Here is a 25,920-nt window from a genome sequence, read left to right as displayed (position 1 = left end):
AAATTTTATTTATCTTTTCATTTTATTTGAGAAAGAGAGAGAGAGAGAGAGAGATCTCCCATCTTCTGGTTCACTTCCCCAGATGCCCACAATAGTCAGGGCTGGGCCATCCCAAAGCCATAGCCTGGAACTCAATCTATATCTCTCAAGTGGGTGGCGGGGGCTCAAGCATGTGAGACGTTATCTGCTGTTCGAAGGGTGTGCATTAGCGAGAAGCTAGATTGGAAGTGGAAGAGCTGGGACTTGAACCAGGCCCTCAAATGTGGGATGCAAGTATAAAACAGCAACTTAACCACTCTACCAAATGCCCAGCTCAGGGTAGGCATTTAGCCTACCTTTAGCCAAGGGAGAATAACTACCCTTTTGAGGCTGTTTAAGTCTTACTGATTCCAAGGCCCAGTTCAAATGCCATGTTCTTTGTGGAAACGTCTCTGAGTTCCTGAGGCCGAGTTCATCCCTCCTGTTCTCGTCAGGTCTCTAGTTCATCCCTCCTGTTCTCACCAGGTCTCTAGTTCATCCCTGTCTGTTCTCACCAGGTCTCTCATCAGGTCTGAGCACAGGGTATCAGAGCAAGTGATGTTGGTGTCAGTGTTTGGTTTCCTTGTTGGACTGTGAACTCATAAAGGTAGGGGGGACTTATAACCTTAGCTGTATTCACTTTATCAGTAGCTATTTGTTGAGTGTCTACTATGTGCCAGGCATGGAGCTGGCACTGAAGATGTAGCAGTAAGGAAAAGCAGATGTGCCCTATAGTCATGGGATTGAGTCTAATGAAGATAGACAATGAAATAATCACAATAATCAACTACTTTCTTGCCACTAACTAGATGGCTGCTACTCAATAGGATCTTGAAAACTATTGGTTGAATTTAGCCACGTCATTTTTAGTATTCCACATGCTCTCCTATCCTCCCAGAGGCTACCTAAATTTAACTGGTGGTAGAAAGGCTGTTGGAGGCAAGAGAAGTCGCAGTGTGCAGCTGTTTTATAGCCTCTGCTTGCGTTGCATTTACTAATGTCCTGTTGACTATACAAGTCCCATGGCCAGGATGGAGGTTATGCCATGTATCGTTACAGCAAGCGTGATAGGTTTGGAGCCATTACTGTAGTGATCTGCCATGCTGTATTGAATTGTGGGTTATGGTATAAAAATCTTAAGCTCAGCTAAGAGATTGAAACAATGATCTGTCACTTTGAGTCCTAGAATGAGTTTCTTGCTACAAGTTCACACTTCAGAAACTAAGCTTTGATTCCAGCACTTCCAACGGGAAATAATGATGTTGATAATGAATAATGCATGTAAGCTTTTGGTCTTAACATCTTTATGCATTGTTTTGATGAAAAAGGGCAGTATTGGCAGAGAAGTGTGGCTGCCAATGGTCATTCAAAGGAGACCATTCTAATATTGAATGGCCCATGCCAATAATATCCCCTATGGATTATAAAACCTCCAATTCGTAATCAACACATTTCCATTGGCATGATAGTAAATGAATTCTTAGATTAGGCTCAGAATATAAATTCTTAGCTAAAGCAAAATTGGACAAATATAAAGAAATAAAGCTTAACTTTAGAGCACACTCTTAAATTTTAGAAGTTTATATAAACTGAAGTGCCCTTGCATGTCTTATTTGGAGATGTGTGTGATTAAGAGAAGATGTGTTACAGAGCTGGAGAGTGAAACTGAGTGTGTGGGTCTGGTGAGAAGATTATCCAAAAGCATTTTCATAATTCTGTATTCTGCTCCAAAAGTCCATGTAAAAAGCCTATTGAGTTAATAGTAAAAAATGGAACAACCCCAAGTCTAGAACTAATTGACAACCCTGAGCCCTTCTTACTTTTATTAGGCAATCTACAATATTCATCCTCAGAGTTTTGTTTAATGAGGGCCTATGGATCACTGAATGCATGGCACCTAAGAAAGTGACAGAAATGGCTACAATCCAGCTTTCCTGCAACGTTACTTACAATGTCCTTGAGCTCATCAGAACATAGGACAGACACATGGATACACACACAGGAGGATGAGATGAAACAGAACTGCCAAACTCATATGTGCTTAAGAACTTAATTTTGATTGTAAGAGCTGCATGAAAGATTTAAAAGGCTCAGAAGAGTGGGAAGAAACTGCCAAGCACAAGTGCAGTAGGGCTACCATACTATGCAGAAGCAAGACTAAGCCCTGGGGAAGTATTGGAAATACTCCTTGTGGCTGACTTAGCTTGTGCTATGATTTGCATGTAGTTTGTCTTCCAAAGCTTTATATTCCAGAGACTTGGCCCCCAGTGTGGTAGTTTCAAGAGTTGGTGAATCTTTAAGAGGTAGTGCCTGGTGGAAGATGATTAAATTATTCCATTGAGAATGTATTGTTATTAGGTGAGATCAGCTGCCTCAGCTCCCTCTTCTTGCTTTCTATCTCCCCAACTGATTTTTTGCCTGCATTCCCACTATTGTGATGCTATGATGCTGTTGACCATGAGGCCCTCACCAGAGCCTAGCAGATGCTGGTGACATGCTTTTCGATATTCAGACTGTGTACTGTAGAAATCTCTTTTCTTTATAAAGTACCTGACCTCAGTTATTTTGTTTTAGCAAAACAAAATGGACTAAGCCTCTCAAACTTCTATAATCTCTTCTTTTTTATTTTTAAAGATTCATTTATTGGAAAGACAGAAATACAGAGAGGCAGAGAAGAGAGACAGGGAAGACGATCCGATCTCAAGCCAGGAGCCAGGAGCTTCTTCCAGGTCTCCCGCGTGGGTGCAGGGGCCCAAGGACTTGGGCCATCTTTCACTGCATTCCTGTTTCATAATAGAGAGCTGGATTGGAAGTGGAGCAGCTGGGCCTTGAATTGGTGCCCATATGGGATGCTGGCACTGCAGGTGGCGGCTTTACCTGCTATGCCACAGTGCCAGCCCCATACATTCTCCTCTTCTTGTTCCTGTTTCATATATGTGGTATGTGAACTTCATTTCTTTTTTTATGCTAAATATCAAAGTACTTTATGGACTCAGTTTCCTGTGGATTGAAGTTTAAATTTGAGAAAATGTAACAGTCTGTGGCCGGCAACAGCTCACTTGGCTAATCCTCCACCTAGCGGCACCGGTACTCCTGGATCTAGTCCTGGTCCGGGCTCCGGATTCTGTCCCAGTTGCTCCTCTTCCAGGCCAGCTCTCTGCTGTGGCCCGGGAGTGCAGTGGAGGATGGCCCAAGTGCTTGGGTCCTGCACCTGCATGGGAGACCAGGAGGAAGTACCTGGTTCCTGGCTTTGGATTGGCGCAGTGCGCTGGCGGTGGCAGCCATTTGGGGGGTAAAGACCTTTCTCTCTGTCTCTGTCTCTCTCTCTCTCACTGTCTAACTCTGTCAAAAAAAAAAAAAAAAAAAAGAAAGAAAATGTAACAGTCTGTGGTAATGAGATAACCAGTTCATGGACTTCTTTTGTCTGTGACACTGACCAGAGAAAGAAGCATAAAGTGTGTTACAGAATTAAGATGAATCTGATTTTTCTTTTTTTTTTAAACTTTCATTTAATGAATATAAATTTCCAAAGTACAGCTTATGTATTACAATGGCTTCCCCCCCATAACGTCCCTCCCACCCGCAACCCTCCCCTTTCCCACACCCTCTCCCCTTCCATTTACAACAAGATTCATTTTCGATTCTCTTTATATACAGAAGATCAGTTTAGCATACATTAAGTAAAGATTTCAACAGTTTGCTCCCACACAGAAACATAAAGTGAAAAATACTGTTTGAGTACTAGTTATAGCATTAAATCTCAATGTACAGCACACTAAGGACAGAGATCCTACATGAGGAGTAAGTGCACAGTGACTCCTGTTGTTGACTTAACAAATTGACACTCTTGTTTATGGTATCAGTAATCACCCTAGGCTCTTGTCATGAGCTGCCAAGGCTATGGAAGCCCCCTGAGTTCACTGACTCTGATCATATTTAGACAAGGCCATGGTCAAAGTGGAAGTTCTCTCCTCCCTTCAGAGAAAGGTACCTCCTTCTTTGATGACCCGTTCTTTCCACTGGGATCTCACTCGCAGAGATCTTTCATTTAGGTTTTTTTTTTTGTTCCCCCAGAGTCTCTTGGCTTTCCATGCCTGAAATAGTCTCATGGGCTTTTCAGCCACATCCAAATGCCTTAAGGGCTGATTCTGAGGCCAGAGTACTGTTTAGGACATCTGCCATTCTATGAGTCTGCTGTGTATCTCACTTCCCATGTTGGATCATTCTCTCCCTTTTTTATTCTATCAGCTAGTATTTGCAGACACTATTCTTGTTTATTTGATCCCTTTGGTTCTTAGTCCTATCATGATGATCAATTGTGAACAGAAATTGATCACTGGGACTAGTGAGATGGCATTGGTACATGCCACCTTGATTGGATTGAATTGGAGTGCCCTGGTGTCGCTCCCCGTCTTCGTGGAGGAACGACACTAAACCCTGCCTAGGCTTCATATCCGAGTCACGGCACCATTATGTCGCTCCCCCTCTTCGTGGAGGAACGACACAGGACCCTGCGCTGTTCTTTTGTCTGCTCGGCCCTCCCCGGGTTTGCTGCTGGTTTTTCCCGGGTTGGCTACCGTCCCTTCCACCTCCGTGGAAGGGCGGTTCCCCCTGCCACATTTCCCACTTCCGCGGGGGAGCGGCACACCGCCGGCCGGCTCTCTCGGGGGCTGCACAGGTGTTCCTTCAGATAGATGTTCCTGGTGCATGTTGTCTCTCTCCTCCTTTATAGTCCTCTCCACCAATCCGTGCTCTGCTACCCACACGCTGAGCACTCTGCTCTCCTCCAATCAGGAGCAGGTCCTGCTGTTTATTGGTTGAACTGGAGGCAGCTGTGTAGAAGCTGTTTCCTCCTCTCCCAGCGCCATATTGTGGGAGAGCAGATGCATAGAATAAGTCTTAATTCGAGTAACAGTCTAGTCCGAGTTGCTCCCCACACCCTGGTATGTTTCTAACTCTACCATTTGAGGTAAGTCAGCTTGAGCATGTCCCGAATTGCACATCTCTTCCCTCTCTTATTCCCACTCTTACATTTAACAGCGATCACTTTTCAATGATTTTTCTTAATATGTATATTTTTTCACATCAGTTAATTTGAAATTTGAAATTTGAAAATGTCCATCTTATTTCCTTAGTGTTGACAACTTTTGTCCATGGTCACTTGAAATTAGAGTTTTTAATCAAAACAGAAGTCTTTTTTTTCCTAAAGAATACTTTAAAAAGTTACAACAATGATAGCTTAATCATCACATTCAAAAAATTACTTCTGACTCCTTGTGAAAATTGCTTCTTTATAAGAGGATGCCAGCGCAGTGGGCAGGGTATTACGTTCCTGGGAATAGCATAATGATGTTGTACAGAACAGAGATAAGGGATTAGAGTTATCAGGATGGAATGAATACTTAGAAGTGCCAGGTGCCATTCAGATAACCCCCTGAGTATCTGCGAGTATTGGGTAGCCGTCCCTGGAAACCATGGGAGGGGAACAGGAAGGAGCCTTTTGAGTCATCCGATTCTATACTTTCATTTCACACTCGAGGAAGCTTTGACCCAGAGAAGTTGTTCAGGGTCATTTGTTCAAGTCACTCAACTACTTAGAGTGATAAAGCCAAGAGGAATGCTAATATTTCGTGACTTGCATTCCAGATAACCTTCTACTGACTTTGTCTCATGTAACATAGCAAATAAAGGGTTTCAAATAAGAATGAATAGTAAGAAAAAAATTGTTATAACTCCCTATAGTTTTAGGGGACAATCCAAAGAGCATCCTATAGAATGGTGAATAAGACCGTATCAGTTCTAAAACAACATATTTTTACCTCAATGGTCTATCTACTAATAGATACTCTTTATTAATTTTACACAATGCACAATACAGATATCCCCATGTGGCCTTGAAAATTATTTATGGCCATATTTGTGTCTGTAGATAGCATTAGATAGGGAGCTGCTTCAGGTAGAAGTAGGGGGAGGAGAAAGCACAAGATGAGGTCTGGCACAGGAGCTAGGAGAGGATGGGCTGGGAACAGCTGGAAGAACGCAAGGAGATCACTCACAAATTGTAGACAGGAAGAGCTTTGGATTCAGGGGTACTGCAGTAAGAGACAAGAGAATTCCTGAATGGATCTGGTCTACTAACGGAAGAAAGGCGTCCAGGCAAAGGAGAGGTGGAGGCCATGATGAGAAAATAGGTGGTGGAGGCCATGGGCTAAGGCCAGTGAGGATCAACGCCTGGTTCCACAGGCTTTGGTGATGGTTTCTTTAAAAAAAAAAAAAAAAAAAAAAAAAAGACTTCCGGAAGTTCAAAGTGATTAAAACTGTGGAACAGAAGAGAGCTAAAAGGAAGGCAAAGGAAGACGTATTACATGAAAAGCCCAAACAAGAATAGGACTGCAGTAGCAATGGCAAAATTCCAGCATAGAACTGTGCTTGCCTCTGGTGCTGCATCCCATGTTGTTAGCACAGATTACTGGGATTTTACTTTTTTTCTGTTTCTTTTTATTTCACAGGGAAACTTAGTAAAATAGGATTTTAATTTTTAAGACATTTGCTACATCTTGGTAACAATAGTTTCAGAAAATAATATCATTTATTTGTTATATCCCATCCCTCTCCCCTTTTTAAAATAAAATTGATCACCTAATGAGCTTTTTTTAAAAACAAATTATTTATTTATTTAAAAGTAAGAGTCACAGAGAGATAGAGGAGAGAGAGAGAGAGAGAATCCTCCATCCACTGGTTTAATCCCCAAATGGCTACAACAGACAGAGCTAGCAGGTCTGAAGCCAGGAGCCAGGAGCTTCCTGAAGGTCTCCCATGTAGGTGTAGGGATCCATCCTCTGCTGCTTTCCCAGGCACATTAGCAGGGATCTGGATCAGAAGCAGAGCAACTGGGACTCAACTGGCACTCATATGGGATACCGGCACTGCAGATAGTGCCTTAACCCGCTACTCCACAGCGCCAGCCCCACCAACCCTCCCCTTTTACAGGTAAGGAGACTGAGGCTCAGGGGTGTGCAGGGACTGACCCCTAGCACTGCAGTGCCCTGGGAAGCTTTAGAATGAGGACCAGCTCGGTGGGTTTGGCCTGCTCCAAGTCGTATGGACAGTGTAGCAGGAACATCTCTGAATTCAGGTCTCACAGAGCCCCCAACAGTGCCTCTGTCTTTGTATAATTAACCAGGACATGGAGGTGATGTAAAGTCACAAAATACAATTTTATGCATCAAGGAAAGTCAGTTCATATTCAGCATGATGTTACTGCTAAGGGCCTAATGCTTCAACGATGTTTGGTATCAATTTCAGCTGGCCTGCACAATCTGTTAGCCAGCACACTGTTCTCTAAGCAATCTGGATGAGTGGACCTTCACACAGTGTGAGCACAGCTTATCCTTAACTATTAACTGTCCGGGAAGCCATCAGCACACCAAGGAAGGCACGACAGGACTCTTCTCCCTCCGGACTCGCTTCCAAAATCATTCAGGCAGCCCTCTCCCCACCTTAACCCCTCCGAAGGCTGCAAGGTGCCACTTAGCTGCTTAACTCCCAAAGCTGACAGTTTCACACTGCAGCACTGCCTCAGAAGAGGTCTTGGGAAGCAGAGACCCACGGAGAGCTTTGGAGTGATAAACCCTGACTCTGAGCCTGGACCTTCTGATTCAGGTCTCACGGAGTGGAGCCTAGCACTCAGCATTCTAGTCCCACGGGAGTTGGAACTGACACTCATTTGGGCACCATAGCTTGTAGTGCGCTGCCTTAAATATCATTTTGCAGAAACTCAAAAGCAGCACTGATGTGCAATCTTCCATCAGCCTTAGTCCCAACAGAGTCCTAAAATCGTAGACTGTGAGAGCCTTGATCCAGACCAAGTTTGCTTTTTACCTAGAAAGTCGCCCTTCTCCCCTCCCCACAGCAAACAAGGGCAGTGCTATTGAACTTGTATGTGTCATCTGGTGGTGGTTACTGTTGTACTCAGGATTTTGGAAAGACTTCTGTTTATTTGGCATGCTCCGCACAGGCCTGTCAGGCTCGGGGGATTTGCGGCATTTGCAGAACTTACAAGGCAGGCAACATAAAAATATATAATTCATAGAGTGAAATGTTTTGGAGGCCCTTTCACTTTTACAAATTGGCCATAAAATAGAAACCACAGACATAACATTGATAGAGCCATAGTTGCCAAGAATGGAGAATCATTCGGGGTGTGGGGGAGGAGAGCTGCTGGCGTGTTTGTGTCTGTAGGGCACCCAAAGAAAAAAGTGTTCAGACTTCTTGCAGAAATGGTGATAGTGGGGGATGAAGCTCTCTGCCTACCACTGGCAAATATCTAGCAAAGAAAAGGGAGACTTGGGAGACGAGGGCTGTAGAAGTCTCTTCACTGTTGTTAAGTTTAGCATCTGTGGGCATTTGTCCAACTCTATAGACATTCAGGTGGATATAGGATTCCATGTCCATTTCCTAGAAGATAGCCACTGCTGCTTTTTTCTCTTTCTTCCTGGAAGTGGCTCCCCCTACCTGGTCTACCGTGATGACCTCTGGTGTAGTAAGGGAAGGGGCAGAGGGAAGAGTCTGCCTTGCTACCTTCTTCTCCCAGTAGCTGAGTTACACTCTGGCCTTGCATGCGCCCTCAGGAAGGGAGAGAGGCTCGTCAGCTCCTGTTGGATCCACTTAAGCCTTCCAGAAGCTGGGGTAATGGCTGAGCAATGGCTGGTGATACTGGTTGTGGTAGTTGACTGTTGAAAAATAGCGTACTTGGGGCTGGCACTGTGGCACAGTGGGTTAACGCCCTGGCCTACAGTGCTGGCATCCCATATGCACGCCGGTTCTAGTCCCAGCTGCTCTACTTCTGATCCAGCTCTCTACTATGGCCTGGGAAGGCAGTAGAGGATGGTCCAGGTCCTTGGGCCCCTGCAGCTGCATGGGAGACCCAGAAGAAGCTCCTGGCTCCTGGGTTTGGATCCACGCAGCTCCAGCTGTTGCAGTCAATTGAGAAGTGAACCATTGGATGGAAGACCTCTCTCCTCTCTCTGTGTAACTCTAATTTTCAAATAAATCTTAAAAAAAATAGCATACTTGATGAGGTTGCATACATGCAAGATACAAAAAAGGGAAGGGTAGCTCTGTCACCGAAGTCAGACTTCCTGTGCACTGAAGACAGTGTCGGGAGAGTGAAGAGCTGGGCTGTCGTCATCACATGTCACTCTAGATCTGTGACCTTGCGAAGACCAACAGATCAGTGTACTCATGTAAGTAATCACGGTGTTGACTTCAGAGGGCTTTAGAGAGGATGAGGTGACATGATGTCAAGTGGGAAACATGGATGGAGGTGATAGAGGGTGGTTCTCTCGGGTGAGCGCTGGAGAGCCTGGAGGAGTCTCGGTTGCTGCTGGACTGGAAACCCCATTGTCCTGTGAATCTGTGGGAAAGGGAGGGGCAGACAGGAGAGTCTCTTGGGTTCCATTAATGATGCTGAACTCATCAGATCCTTTAAACCTTAGAGAAATGCACTGCTAAAACAAAAGACAATTATACTGTTTGATTCACTATTATTAACCAAAGTTAAAAGGATTTACACAGCAGAGAGCCTAGGACAGAGTCAGCCCTCCATTGAATGTAGCCCTATTTTTTGCTTGCTTCCCAGAAAATATACCTCAAACAAAAGATGGCAATGATTTTTAAAGTAGACTATGAGAAGCAAATCTATAGTTTTACCAAAAGCATTGCTGAATCCACTTGCTGCTATTTCATCGACACCATTGACTTAGCCTAAATTGCCACTTTGCAGTGCTATTATGTAAGTTTAGAAAATCATTTAAAAGTTGCACACTCAATTCCAGGGGGGTTGTTTGTGGTGGTGTGTGCTGTGTCTAAAGTCAGTCTGGTTCCAGCAGCAGCGTTTGACAGCACATCCCCTAACTCTGCATTCCTACCATGGAGCTGTATATTGGTGTTCACAGAAACTGTACAAATGGAGTCACATTCTCCTTTTCTTTCCAATTATTGTTCTAGGTGCCACTGCAGGTGTAACACAGGGACTTTGTTCTTATATAAGAGTTCTTTTAAAATTTAAAATGTTTATAACTATTATTTGGGAGCTTCCCATAAAACTAATGGAAGAGTTGGAATTAAGATTTTAACAATCTAATTAGCCAATAACTTAAAGGTAAATAACACCCTTGGTTTTTAACAGAAGGATATAGAAAATTCCAAGCCTGCAAATGCATCAGTTATCCAAGCAATTCAAGAGAAATCAAGTGTTTTCACCTAAGTTTCCTTACTGCCTTAGTCCTTCACTTAAATCTTCTAAGATACACTCCACTTACAGAATAAAGTATTTACCTAGGTGGTAACTCAACATTTCTAGGTCAGTTCAGTTGAAATAAATTCTCCCTTGATGTTCATTGCTAGACTACAAGACAACAAAAAATGTGTTCACTCCAGTTATTGAGCAATTTACTTCTACGAAGGAATTAAACTGTGTTTATGTTGGCAGTTCTGTTATAACTATAGTCTGTATACCTAGCCTGGTAGTAATAGAAAGTCCACTTACCAACACTGTTAATGTCATTCCATTAAACACGAAGCTAGTTCAACCTCCCTGGTAACTCCACTGAAAACAAATTGATGTCTGTCTGACTTGCCAAGGTTGCCAGAGAACATACTTTTTGGGCGGTACTTGCTGAGTAAACCACAATAAAAGTGATCTCTTATAGCGCTATTTTTTTACCCTGGTGTCTTTTATTAGCATTTGGTCAGAAAGATTAATTGAGTTTAAAAATCCTCTTGGCTTCACATGTTGGCAGAATCATTGTATTAATTGGTGGTAAACAGTGTATTAGATCTTTGAGAACAGCCAAGAACCAATCAGTATCTGTTGAGGCTTTTTATGTCCAATGCACATTCTAGGCATGACAAAGATACATAATTGAAGATAAAGCACACACACACACACACACACACCCTATACAAAAATTATATATCACAATGGCACATGGCTGGTTGTACAATAAATGGTATAGATATTGTGTTTTACTCCAATGGTGATTAGCTTTCAAGATCCAAATTTGTGAAATGCTACTCTGTATATAAAAGATTGCTGGAAAATAAGTTAACCTATAATTACAAAGGCAAAAATCCAAAAGGCATACCATAGGTAAGTTTTAGATATATGTTTTTATACTGTATTATACTCTTTAGCTTTGGGCCTTTTTATAATCTTCTGTTACTGGTATGTGATAAATGAAAGAATCCTTTAGTTATCATTTGTCAGTTGTTGCTCAATGCTGAGCATTCAAAATGGAAATTATATCTTGATTGGAATATAAATGTTTAATCATAGATGCTTTTCATAATGGCTTCTTAGTCTATCAAAATAATTATCACTGAGTGATTAGGGAAGAAATAAAAGGGATCTGTATTGGAAAGGAAGAAATAAAACTATCTTTATTTCCAGATGACATGACCTTGTATATAAAAAGTCTTAAAGAATCCACACACAAAAATCTGTTAGAGCTGGGGCAGCATAGTGGCTCAGTGGGTTAAGCCACCACCTTCAACACTGGCATCCCATATGAGCAGTTGTTTGAGTCCCAGCTGCTCCACTTCTGATGCAATTGCTGCTAATGCCCTGGGAGAGCAACGGAAGATGGCCCAGGTGCTTGGATCCCTGTCACCCACATAGGAGACAGGGATGGAATTCCACCCATGCTCCTGGCTTTGGCCTAGAAGAGTCCCCACCGTTGCAGCCATTTGGGAAGTGAACCAATGGATGGAAGATCTCTCTCTCTCTCTCTCTCTCTCTCTCTCTCTATTTCTCTGTAACTAGGCCTTTCAAATACATAAATAATTTTTTTAAAAAAACTGTTATGGTTCAACAAGATTGCAGAACATATGATCAATATACAAAAATCAGTTGCATTTCTATAAATAATTAATCAAAAAATAAAATTAAGAATACAGTTCCATCTATGATAACATCAAAAAGAATACAGTCAAGGCTGGTGCTGTGGCATACTAGGCTAAGCCTTCGCCTGCAGCACCAGTATCCCATATGGGCGACGGTTCATGTCCTGGCTGCTCCTATCCTGATCCGGCTCTTGGCTATGGCCTGGGAAAGCAGTGAAAGATGGCCCAAGTCCTTGGGTCCCTGAACCCATGTGGGAGACCCAGAGAAAGCTCCTGGCTCCTGGCTTCAGATCAGCCCAGCTCTGGCCATAACAGCCATTTGGGGAGTGAACCAGTGAATAGAAGACCTTTCTCTCTGTCTCTCCCTCTCTCCGTCTCTCTCTCTCTATCTTTCAAATAAATAAATAATTTTTTTTAAAAAGAACACATTAAACAAAAGGAGTGCAAAGTGTATAAAGACTTATGCATTGAAAAGTACAAAACATCAGTAAAACAAAGGAGAATTATGTAAGTACAAAGATATCCCATGTTCATGGATTAGAGACCTTAATATTGTTAAAATGATAGTCCCCAAATTGATCTATGCATTGAATGCAATCCCTATCAAAATATCAACTATCTTTTTTTTAGAAATTGACAACCTGATACAAGAATTCCTATGAAAATGCAAGGGAATCAGAATAGCCAAAATACCCTTGAATAATCAGGGAGATCAAAGTTGGAAGGATTCGCCTTTCTGATTTCAAAACTTACAACAAAACTATAATAACCAAAGACTTTGTAGTATTAATATAAGGATAACCAGAGACATCATTGGAATAGAATTGAGAGTACAGAAGTAAGTTAAGACTTCCAATGAGTGTGCCAAACAGTTAAATGTGGAAAGAATAGTCACTGTAACAGATAGTGCTGGGACAGTTGGGTATCCTTATGCAAAAGAATGAAGTTAAACCATTATCTCACACCCCACTTGAAACTGACTCAAAATAGTTCAAAGACCTACGGGTGAGAACTAAAACTGTTAAAACTCTTCATATAAAACATAGATTTTATTATTTATTATTTTATAATTAGGCAATGGTTTCTTAAATATGACAACAAAGGCACAAGCAACCAGAGAAAAATTAGGTAAATAGAACTATATCAAAATAGAAAACTTCTGTGCTTCTAAGGACATAAGAAAACAAAAAGACAACACAGAGAATTGGAGAAAAACATTTGAATATTACTTACTTGAAAATCCAGAATACATATGTATACAGCTCATAAAATTCAATAATAAAAAGACCTAATTTAAAAATGAGCAAAGGACTTATATAGACATATGCTTAAAGTAAATACCCAAATGGTCAAAACACACATAAAAGTTACTCAACAACATTAGTCATTAGGGAAATGCAAATCATAGCCATGATGAGATACCATTTCATAATATCAGGATGGCTATAATAAAAAACAAAAAAGAGGCAATAGCAAGTGTTGGCAAGGATGTGGAGAAATTGGAGCTCTGAATCATTGCTGGTGGGAATGTAGAATGGTGCAGCTGTATTGAAAACAATTTGGCAGCTCTTCAAAAAATTAAATATTGGATTACTATTCAATCCAGCAATTCTACTCCTGAATATATACATAAGATAATTAAAAACACATGTCTCTGCAAAATTTTGTACACAAACATTCATGGCAACATTATTCATAATAGCCAAAAAGTAGAAATAATCTACATATATGTTCACTGATGAATGTATAGATAAAACAGAATGCATCCATAGAATGCAATATTTGTCAGCCATATAAAGTAATGTAGTATTGATTCATATTTACAACATGGATGAACCTAGGAAACATTATACTAAAAGAAGCTAGACACAGAATGTCACATGTTTTGTGATTCAGTTTATATAATTATCTGGAATTGGATAGGCTGAAACGTGAGGCAGACAGCGGATCAGTGGTCTTCAGGGACTAGAGGTTGGGAGTAAAGGAGAAGATGGAAAGTGATTGCTAACAGTTTTGGGTTCCATTTGGTGGTGATGAGAGTGTTCTGGAGTTAGTGGTGATGATTGCAGAATTTTGTAACATACTAAGACCCCCTGAATTGTACTTGTAGAAACGGTGACAGTAGCTGGTGGTTACCCTAGCAGTTAAATACGTGCATCTCATATCAGAGTGTGATACCAAGCTGGATTTGACATCCTGCTCCAGCTCCTAACTCCAGCTTCCTGGATCACTCTACAAATTAAGTTTTATAAGACATAATTTATGAAAAAGTTTTCTTTAAAGCACATACTTATCTATTTTGTGATTTGCAAGAATCAAAAGAAGCTTTGTAATTAGACAGCATGACATTTCCCAATCGTAAGTGTCAGCAGATGGGGATTCTCCCTCAAGGGAAGCTGTGAGGAGAAACACTAGCTCATTGCTTCTGCTGTCTCTTTAACGTGATGCGGGTCCTTTTCATCTGGATGTGTTGACCATTTGTTCTTGTGGATTGAGGGAAGAATCCTGAGAACTTGAACGCATGTGTTTCACGCTTCTTCTGCTTCTCCCAGGTGCTGCCATTCCCGAGCCAGGTGGTGTACAACAGAGTAGGCAAATGTGGGAGCCGCACTGTGGTCCTGCTTCTGCGAATCTTGTCAGAGAAGCATGGGTTCAACCTCGTTACGTCAGACATCCACAACAAAACCAGGCTCACTAAAAATGAACAGGTAAGTTCACTTTTCCAATCTTTAATTGCATTTCGCTTCAGTGCATCTGTGTAATCTGTGGGTGTCTTCCAGGACATCCTGCAAACTCCTGTGAATGAGTATCAGAGTGACATTGATGCTGTATTTTTGCCAGAGGATGGAAGGGAGTTTGAGTTAACGCTCATGGGAGCTCTATAAACCAGGAAGTTTTCCAGAAAGCATACTTTTATTAGGAACAATGAAGTCAGTTGTACACTTTGCCATCATCTCATCAGCTAAAATTAACAACACGTCAATCTCAGTTATGCCACTGAACTGGAACACTGATGTTCAAAGAAAAGTTTCTTCTAATATTTCTTTGTATTGTTGCACCTGTGCGTTAAATCTTCAGTTATAGTAAAAGGAAATCCTCTTTGGATGAGGAAACTGGTTGATGGGGGACCTGCTTCCTGCTATGATAACTCAGAGGAACTTGGAGTTCGGAAGCAGCATGTAGAGTATTCATGGTTCCCAAAGAATTAGTCTGTTTCACGGGGACAGTTGTACCCTAGTACAGCTGAGTCATGCAAGTGGACATGCTGGTGGCAGGGTAGGAGCTCAGTCCCTCCAGGAGCTATGTAGAGATGGGGCAGCAGTCTCCATGGAGGGGTGTTGCTGATGTCGAAGAGCTGGGTTTAGTGTCCTCAGGGTCAAGTTCATCAGGCTGGTCTCAAAAAGTCACTTCTGTCCCCTTGGACACTTAGGGTGAGCAGCAACCAATGACTGCCACCCAACGAATGAGACATGAGTGTGGCAAAGAAGGCTCACGGTTTGTTCTCGGATTGAGATCATAATTATGAGAGTTTCCAGCCACAACCATTTCTTTCAGATAAAATCCTCACCTTGGAGGTATTCAGAACCTCACACACAGAGGGAACTCAGTCCTAACTTACTTATCCCACATTTCTCTTTTTATCTTGAGATAAAGTAAAACTGTTTAAAGAGAACAACGCAACAGCTGGCATTGTGGTGCAGTTGGTTAAGCCGCCATTTGCAATGCCAGGATCCCTGAAGTTAGATCCAGGGAGCCACATTTCGAGTCCCAGCTGCTTTGCTTCTGATCCAGCTCCCTGCTAACACGCCTGGGAAGGCAGGAGAAGATGGCCCAAGTCTTTGAGTTCCTGCCACCCACCTGGAGTTCCTGGCTCCTGGCTCCTGGCTTTAGCCTAGCCCAGCCACAGTGGTCATTTGAGAAGTGAATCAATGAATGGGAGGTTTCTTTTTCTCTCTCCCTAGCCACTGTCACTCTGCCTTTCAAATAAATAAATGCTTAAAAAAATTGGACAATGACACAGCCAACAATGTTTGTTGTAAACAGTTAGTATGTTATAAAGATACATTATAAAGATCCAAATACTCATTCCCTTGGAAATTCCTCTGAAAAGTTTATTTGTCTGTTTGAGAAAGAGTGGGCTGTCACCTGCCCCCATCTGTTAATCCACTCCCCTGATGCCTGCAGAGCCAGACTGAAGTGAAGCCAGGAGCCAGGAACTAAATTCAGGTCTCCCACGTGGGTGTCAGGAACCCAATTACTTGAGCCATCACCTGTGGCCTTGCCTTCCAAGGTTTGCATTTGCAAGATGCTGGAGCTGGGGGAGGAGCCACATGGCAAACCCAGCACCCTGAAGTAGAATGCTGGCATCCTAACTTCCAGGCCAAGCGACAGCCCCAGGAAAAAACATCTTGAAGTTACCTGTTGAAAGTTCTGTAGTGAGGTTCCCATAAGGGAAAAACAAACAAACAAACAAACAAATTATATCTGGTAAGATGTAAGATATTCCATTTTATTCATAATTCTTAGAGGCTGATTCTGTTTGATTTCCTTCCTTGGTTGAAAAGCTAGTATTATTAGGCTGCTTATGCCCTTTTAACTACCTGAAAGAAAGTATAAATAAAGTCTATTTTACTACCACTCTGGCCTCAGAATCAGCCGTTAAGGCATTTGGATGTGGCTGAAGAGCCCATGAGAGTATTTTAGGCATGGAAAGCCAAGACACTCTGGCAAAAAAAAAAAAAAAAAAAAAAAAAAAAAAAAAACAACTAAATGAAAGATCTCTGTGAGTGAGATCCCAGGGAAAGAACAGGGCCATCAAAGAAGGAGGAGGTACCTTTCTCTGAAAGGAGGAGAGAACTTCCACTTTGACTATGACCCTGTCTGATTAAGATCGAAGTCGGCAAACTCAAAAGGCTTCCATAGCCTTGGCAACTCATGACTAGAGCCTAGGGAGATTACTGATGCCATAAACAAGAGTGTCAAATTGTTAAGTCAACAACAGGAGTCACTGTGTACTTACTTCTCATGTGGGATCTGTCCTTAATGTGTTGTCCAAGGTGAAGTAATGCTATAACTAGTACTGAAACAGTATTTTACACTTTGTGTTTCTGTGTGGGTGCAAACTGATGAAATCTTTACTTAATATATACTAAATCGATCTTCTGTATAGAAAGATAATTGAAAATGACTCTTGATATGAATGGAAAGGGAGAGGGAGCGGGAGATGGGAGGGGTGCGAGTGGGAGGGAAATTAAGGGGGGGTCCATTGTAATCCATAAACTGTACTTTGGAAATTTATATTTACTAAATAAAAAAAATTTTTTAAAAGTCTATTTTACTATGGTTCTTAAATCTGGCTTTCCTTTAAGTCTACATTTTAGGGGCTAGTTCTTAGATTACACTTCAGTATGCCTATGTAATGCCTTAGTATGCTACCAAGCTCAGTTTCTGAGATGCCTTATAAACCACATTTGCTAAGGGGGCAGGCACCATGGCTCACTGCGCTGCACTGGCATCCCATGTAGGTGCAAGGTTCTAGTCCCTGTTGCTCCTCTTCCAGTCCAGCTCTCTGCTGTGGCTCGGGAAGGCAGTGGAGGATGGCCCAGGTCCTTGGGCCCCTGTACCCGTGTGGGAGACCAGGAGGAAGCACCTGGCTCCTGGCTTCAGATCGGTGCTGTGCTGGCCATGGTGGCCATTTGGGGAGTGAACCATCGGAGTGAAGACCTTTCTCTCTCTCTCTCTCTCTCTCTCTCTCTCACTGTCTAACTCTACCTGTCAAAAAAAAAAAAAACACATTTACTAGATTTGAGTTTTCACTGGTGATGAGGGTGCAAGCAGTGCACACTGCACAAGACAAATGCCCAAAGGATTAGACATTGGCATGTTCAGGCGTGTCCTAGAAGAGAGGGAACAGAAAATACAACATTTATATGTGCCGAGGAATCCGACCCCATCAACATACTTTGATTTCTGTAGGAGCAAACATGAGGAAGTGAAATGCAATTCTCCTCGTTCACTAATGGTATCTGTACACTGTTAGATCCAGAAAGGGTTAAAGGAAAAGTCATCCTCCTCCACTAAAATATAGGTTAGTGCTCGTCTCCTCGGAATGGTCGGCCTGCCGGGAAGCCAGAGAGCAGACGAGACGATGCTTTGAGGTTCTTCCCAGCCTTGTGTTTCTGTGATCCATGTGTACAGCTTCTAGCGGGATCTGTACTCCGTAGCTCTGATTCCTGTGGTCAGTGTGACCTCGAAAATGTTCGTTACTTAGTTACAGCAGACCCCTAGCAAATTATAAGGCAAATTGTAAAATCCTACCGAAAAAAAAGTAAGGATAAGGTAGAAAAAAGAAATACCCGATTTTGATGTGAAAATCAACCTAGTGACTCTGACTGTGTCGTCTCTGCAGGCAGCTCGGTAGCCCTGGGATGCAGAGAGTCCAGTGGGAAAGGACAGGGCAAGACACCCAGCTTGAAGTGGTTCAGCAGTGTTTAGAGAAATTCTTTCCCTCATTCTCTGTATTCCTTTTACTAAAATTTCAAAGTGCCTGAAACCAGCAGAGGAAAAAATGATCTTTAAGAAACAATTTGTGGTTTGAATAGCTTGTCTTCTTGGTAATTCATTAGAGGAGTAAGAGCGAAGTGATTTAGGAGACTAGTTAAAATTGTGTAGTCAGTGGCTTCCACCTTAAACAGTAGACTGATGAACATTTGTTCCCATGGAGACGTTGTTTTCTAGACCTAATAACAATTCTGTTTCAGATGCAGGATGAGTTAAACAGGCTCTCGAGGGCTGGCCTCAGAGTCTATCCACTGTGTAGAGCATTTCTTTTATGAAAAATGTGTTCCAAGTTCCAAACTACTGACTCACAAATGAACTTTGGAATGCTATCCATTTATACGACCAGAACTTCCTATAGCATTTCATTCATACACAAAGGTGCTTCCCTGGTCCAGAGTCAAATTCACACACACCCTTCTCCCTAGAGGGTAGCTGTCATCACACACACACACACACACACACACACACATACACACACACACACACAGTCTCACATGCACTCAGCAGTGAATTTTAAAAATCTATTTAATGGAACAAGACACTGAAAGGATTATTAAAAAAGGAAAAGGAGCATGAAGACACCAAATGTTAGCGTGCCTAGAAAAATCCCATTACATCTGCTCTTATGGAAATGGAAACACCTTTGATGTTTTTATTTGCAAGACCTCCTGCTCCACAGAAGAGTGTGGAACTGCTGCTGGCCAAATGTTGGCCCATTGCACAACGAATCATGCAAACCCTTGATGACATCACTTCGTTTATGCTCTGAAGCCAGATTGCAGTTCCTTGGCTGGCTCAGCCATCTCTTGGAAAATGGAGATTGTATACAGCTTGTAAGATAAAGCACTTTTTTCCAGAATACACGGACTGTGACTGCCAGAAAGACGTAACATCTTGGCTGATGGTGTGGCTGTATCTTTCAAAACTCTGTTCAAAGTGCAGCAGAGGTCAAAGTGCCTTTCACAAACATATCAGAAACATAGAATGTTCAACTATTTCTTTCTTGTCAGAAGAGAGCAAAAGTTATTGGCATATGAGCTTAAAAGATTGAGGAAGCAAGTAATTGTACTATTTGCATTTATATTGAAGCTGCCGCAGATTATAAATTAGAAATCACACCTTCTGCTTGTGATTGTTTTACTTTGTAATTTTATTTAACTCTTTGAGACCCGAACATCTAGCAGCATGTATGTCCGATTCCCTATTTTATGGATGACACTGTTAAGACAGCAAGATTAAATAAATAAGAAAAATTACACACCATCTGTGTGTAATTGATCCTAGGCCCTACAGAATCCAGAAGACATCCTCTCAATGCAGTGCTTGTCCTGGCATGGGGTCCAGCAAATCACTTTCTTGTTTGTTTTTCTTAAATGAAGCACCACAGGAGATTCTACCTCACAGCCAGTGTTAAGAAGCCCTGTCAAACCCATCAGGTCAGCATTTCCCTAATGATGCTCCTGCAAATCCTAGTCCCCAGGACAATAACAGCAAGAGGATACCATGGCTCAATAAATTGGGGAAATGCTGCTTGCTTTGCCCACCTCTCCCTCCATGTAATTATTGGCATTTTAACGACTCTGCAAATTGAAAGCAAAATTAAAGAATCTGTTTAACTGGGTTTCCGCAGGCTGCCTTGGCCAGGAGACCCCTTTTGAGCGTCTGTGCCTCTTCCTTGGTGTCCTGCAGAATTCCAGGTCACAGTTTGGGAAAATCTGGCCTCGCCTGACTGCCTTCCATCAGTCCTACCAACACAGGCTGCTGTTTCACTATAAACTTCACATCTGCTCTGTGGGCAGCAGCCATTCAAATCACCTGAGCCTTGGGAGGCATTCAGAGGGCCCAAGAGCCCTAGCTAGGTTGCCTTAGTCACTTGGTCAAAAGCAAGCCAGTGCAGTAGTCTATAACTATTAATTTTCCCTTCCCATTGCTCTGGCCCACTGCAAGCTCTGAACTGTGACACAAAGGAATGAGATTCAAAAACAAAAACAACCTCACCTGTAGAAACCATGTCCCTTCTGGAATACGTCTCGAAGCCGCAAGGATCCTTCCAAGGCTTCCCAGTGGCCTGGTCACCTGGTCTCTGTTTCAGCAGCAGTTTCACTCACTCATCTTTGAAACCCATTTCTCCAAGTATTGTCAGCCCATTTTGTAGGGAGAAATAAATTTTTCGGGAAACTGAATCAAATGTAAGGTAAATCAAGAGGAATATGAACGAATGAGCCTTAAAAGTGAATTGGGGTCAAATCCTGGAGAGGTGTGAGTGCCAGGCTTAAGAGCTGGAACTTTATTTATAGACACTGGAGGAGCCATTTACAAAATGTTCCTTGGGTGGGCATTGGGCTCTTAAGTCAGTGCTTGGGGCACACAAATCCTCTGTCAGAGTCCCTCTGATGTGGTCTCAGCTCCAGTCCCAACCCAGCTTCCTCCTAATGAAATCTGGGAAGTTATCAGATGATGGCTCAAGTACTTAGGTCACTGTCACCCATGTCGGAGCCTGGATTGTGCTTCTAGCATCTATCCTCTGCCTGGCCCAGCCTGGGCTGTTGCAGGTATTTGGGAAATGAACCAGCAGCAGATGGAACATCATATTTCTCTCTCTCACTCTCTCTCTCTCTCTCTCTCTCTCTCCCTTTCAAATAAATAAGCATAACATTTATTGAAAGCCAGCCCTTAGCCATGATTGCATCGTCACAGTGCATCACTCAGGGTCCCACTACAGAAGACAGAAATCAGGGGCATTCCAAGATGGCGGAGTAGGGAGGGAGCTTGCTGCTCTAGCCCAGAAGATAGTTTAAAAAAAAGTGGAGATAGTGTAGTCTCAGAGAAGAGTTAGGGAAGAAACGGCAGAGGAAACTCTACTGAAATTAGAAGTACACAGTGGATCTACGTGGAGGACGTGGGCACCCATGGCTTGGAACTCCAACAGCTGAAAACCTACATAGGTGAGGCCAGATGGCAACAGCCTGAGCCATTGGTGCAAAAACAGCAGGAAGAGCCTAGAGGGAACCAGGCTTGGAGCCCCATGGGGGAAAGTGTACCAGCCAAACTAGAGGGGGAAAAAAAGATGGGACAGACACATTTCTCTCTCTCTGATCACTTTACAATGGCATACTATAACAAACCGATAGAGCAGGCGCCATTTTGGACATACGTAGCAGCTGTGCCAGCTTGTGTCTGCACCCAGCAACCAGCTGAACAGACTCCTGACTCTGGTAGGGAGAACTAACAGGGAGCTAGGAGCTTGTGACTGTGTGAAGCTTCTGAACTGGGAATGTGAGAAAAACTGAGGGTGTGTGGGAGGACTCACAGTGTGGCTGGGACTTTGAGCAGTCTCAGTGGAAGATGCCATAAACTCAGGGGTTCCTGGTTACCTGGTGAGAGACATTGCTGGGGAATCGAAACTTACACTGAGGACTGCACAGATCCTTTGTGTGGTCCTTGGGACGGAGTGGATGAATATTATACCCACTGAGGCTAGTGCTCAGGCTCTGGTCTCCATTTAGGAGAGAACAGCTGAGCAGAATATACCTCCCTTCTGATGAGAGAGAGAGAGAGAGATTTGCCATGCCAAACCTGAGTGTGTCACCTTAAGCACATCCTTAACCCTGGAGAACTGAACAGAGCTCCCTGGCTATACCTACTACAAGCCTCTAGAGATTCACTGAAAACATACATTCCACTTATCTACAGTCATAGAACAATGATAAAGCCACCACAGCAAAAAAGAAGAAGAAACTAACAGCTATCTCCACAAATGCTGAACAACAAATGTACCAATCCAAGAAACAAGAATAAGGAAGACAATATGATATCCCCAAAAGAACATGACACTTAATACTAGATTGTGAAGACAAGGAAATAGAAGAAATGCAAGAAATGGAACTCAAAAAATTGATCATAGAATACATAGAAGTAATCAAAAGCAAATGCACGAACTACTGAAATCCATGCAGGACATGAAAGAAAATTTCTTCCATGAAATTGAGATCTTAAGAATAAAAATGAAATGAAGAATTCAGTGGAACAAATAAAAAATTCAGTGGAGAGCCTTAAAAACAGAATCAGTGAAGCAGAAGAAAGAATATCAGACTTAGAAGACAAAGCACAGGAAAGTATACACTCAAACCAAAGACAAGAAGAGGAAATTAGAAAACTAAAAAATACTGCTGGGAATCTACTGGATATTATAAAAAAACATTAATTATGGATTTTAGGAGTTCCTGACAGCACAGAGAAAGGATTAGAAGGCCTTATTAGTGAAATAATAGCAGAAAACTTCCCAGGTTTGGAAAAAGAAAGTGGCATCCAAGTACAGAAAGCATACAGAACTCCCAATAGACATGACCAGAAAAGATCCTCACCACAACACATTTTAATCAAACTCATCACAGTAAAACATAAAGAGAAGATTCTAAAATGTGCAAGAGAGAAATGCCAGATTAATTTCAGAGGATCTCAAATTAGAATCACAGCAGACTTCTCATCAGAAAACCTACAGGCTAGGAGAGAATGGTGAGATATAGTCCAAGTCTTAAGAGAAAAAAACTGTCATCTCAGAATATTATACCGTGCAAAGCTCTCATTTGTGAATGATAGTGAAATAAAGACCTTCCATAACAAACAGAAATTGTAAGAATTTGTCACCACCCATCCAGCCCTACAAAAAATGCTTAATGTGCTACACAGAAACACAGAAACATGGTCATCAATATGAAAGAAGGTAAAGGAATAAAATCTCTCAGTGAAAGATCAAAGGAAGTTCAAAGTATAAATTAAGACTAGTTTTGGAAAAAATGGCAAGACAAGATCATTGCTTATCAATAGTCACATTGAATATAAATGGCCTCAGCTCCCCAGTTAAAAAGACACAGACTGGCTGAATGGATTAAAAACAAAATGCATCTATTTACTGCCTGTAAGAAACATATCACACCAACAAAGACACACACAGACTGAAAGTGAAAGGACAGAAAAGATATTCCATGCCAACAGATACCAAATAAGAGCTGGTGTAGCCATCTTTTTTTTTTTTTTTTCTGACAGGCAGAGTGGACAGTGAGAGAGAGAGACAGACAGAAAGGTCTTCCTTTGCCGTTGGTTCACCCTCCAGTGGCCGCCGCGGCCAGCGCACCGCGCTGATCCGATGGCAGGAGCCAGGTACTTATCCTGGTCTCCCGTGGGGTGCAGGACCCAAGCACTTGGGCCATCCTCCACTTTACTCCCTGGCCACAGCAGAGAGCTGGCCTGGAAGAGGGGCAACCGGGACAGAATCCGGCGCCCCGACCAGGACTAGAACCCAGTGTGCCAGCGCCACTAGGCGGAGGATTAGCCTAGTGAGCCATGGCGCTGGCCATGGTGTAGCCATCTTAATATCAGACGAAATAGACTTTAACACAAAAACTGTAAAAAGAGACAAATAAGGGCATTATAATGAATAAGGGATTTACTCAACAGGAAGATGTATATAATTAGGTGCATAAAAGTATATGCACCTAATTACAGGGCACCTGGATATTTAAAAGAAATGTTAAGGGAGTTAAAGGTGACTTAGACTCCAATACAATATTGGAGGACTTCAATACTCCAATTTCAGGAATGGACAGATCAACCAGACAGAAAATCAACAAGGAAACAGCAGATTTAGTTGACACTCTAGACCAAATGAACCTAACAGATAGCTAGAGAACATTTCATCCTGCAGTTGCAGAACAGACATTCTTCTCAGCAGTAAATGTAACTTTCTCTAGGATTGACCACATACTAAGCCATAAAGCAAGTCTCAGCAAATTCAAAAAATTGAAATCATACCATGCATCTTCTTAGACCACGATGGAATGAAGCTGGAAATCAGCAACTCAGGAATCTCTAGAGCATATGCAAACACATGGAAGGTGAATAACATGCTCCTGAATTAACAGTGGGTCATAGAAGAAATCAAAGGAGAAATCAAAATCTTCTTGGAAACAAATGAAAAGACAACATATCAAATCTTATGGAATACTTCAAATTCAGCATTAAGAAGAAATTTTATAGCAATAGGTGACCATATCAAGAAGTTGGAAAGGCACCAAATAAATGAGCTATCAATGCATCTCAAGGTTTTAGAAAACGAACAGCAAACCAAACCCAAAACTAATAGTAGAAAAGAAATAATTAAAATTAGAGAAGAAATCAAAAAAATTGAATAAAAAATTACAAAAGATCAGCAAAAAAAGAGCTGTTTTTTTTTGAAAAAATAAACAAAATTGACACACCATTGTTATTGTCCCAACTAACCAAACCCAAATCAATAAAATTAGAGATAAAAAAGGAAATGTAACAACAGACACCACATAAATAAAAAGAATCATCAAAAATTACTACTTAGAGTTGTATGCCAGCAAACAGGGAAATCTATCAGAAATGGATAGATTCCTGGACACATACAACCTATCTAAATTGAGCCATAAAGACATAGAAAACCTAAACAGACCCATAACCAAGACAGAAATTGAATCAGTAATAAAGCTCCTCCCAACAAAGAAAAGCCCAGGACTGGTTGGATTCACTGTTGAATTCTACCAGACATTTAAAGAACTAACTCAAATTATTCTCAAGTTATTCAAAACAGTTGAAAGAGAGGGAATCATACCAAATTCTTTCTATGAAGGCAGCATCAACTTAATTCCTAAACCTGAAAAAGATAAAACAGAGACAGAATTAAAGACCAATCTCCCTAATGAACATAGACATAAAAATCCTCAACAAAATTCTAGCCAATCAAATCCAACAACACATCAGAAAGATCATCTACCCAGACCAAATGGGATCTATCCCTGGTATGCAGATATGGTTCAACATTTACAAATCAAACAATGTGATACACCACATTAACAAACTGCAGAAGAAAATCCATATAATTATCTCAATAGATGCTGAGAAAGCATTTGATAAAATACAATACCCTTTCATGATGAAAACTCTAAGCAAATTGAGTATAGAAGGACATTCCTCAACACAATCAAGGCAATTTATGACAGACCCACAGCCAGCATCATATTGAATATGAAAAAGTTGGAAGCATTCCCACTGAGATCTGGTATGAGACAGTGATGCCCATTCTCACCATTTCTATTCAATATAATACTGGAAGTTTTAGCCAGAGCCATTAGGCAAGAAAAAGAAGTGAAAGGGATAAAAATTGGGAAGGAAGAAGTCAAACTATCCCTATTTGCAGATGACATGATTCCTATATATAGGGGGTCCAAAGAACTCTACTAAAAGGCTATTGGAACTCATAGAAGAGCTAGGTAAAGTAGCAGGATATAAAATCAATACACAAAAATCAACACCCTTTGTATACACAGACAATGCCATGGATGAAAAAGAACCTCTAAGATCAATCCCATTCACATTAGCTACAAAAAAAAAATCAAATACCTTGGAATAAATTTA

The 25,920-nt window shown here is 41.8% G+C and overlaps 1 protein-coding gene across 4 annotated transcripts in view; it reads left to right on the top strand.

The window, feature by feature from the left end:
• The window catches only part of UST (uronyl 2-sulfotransferase), a 337,883-nt gene that overhangs the window by 166,462 nt on the left and 145,501 nt on the right, over nucleotides 1-25,920 (top strand). For all 4 annotated transcript variants that reach the window (XM_089333646.1, XM_051836817.3, XM_089333647.1 and 1 more), the window contains one exon: nucleotides 14,475-14,630. In XM_089333646.1, the coding sequence (XP_089189772.1) occupies nucleotides 14,475-14,630 (156 nt within the window). The remainder of the gene's footprint in view (nucleotides 1-14,474; nucleotides 14,631-25,920) is intronic.

This window comes from Oryctolagus cuniculus, chromosome 5 (assembly GCF_051225735.1).
Source record: "Oryctolagus cuniculus isolate XC-2025 breed Fujian yellow rabbit chromosome 5, ASM5122573v1, whole genome shotgun sequence".
NCBI classification, from domain to species: domain Eukaryota; kingdom Metazoa; phylum Chordata; class Mammalia; order Lagomorpha; family Leporidae; genus Oryctolagus; species Oryctolagus cuniculus.
The sequence above is the reverse complement of the archived record's forward strand: the minus strand, read 5'-3'. Positions and strand labels throughout refer to the sequence as shown.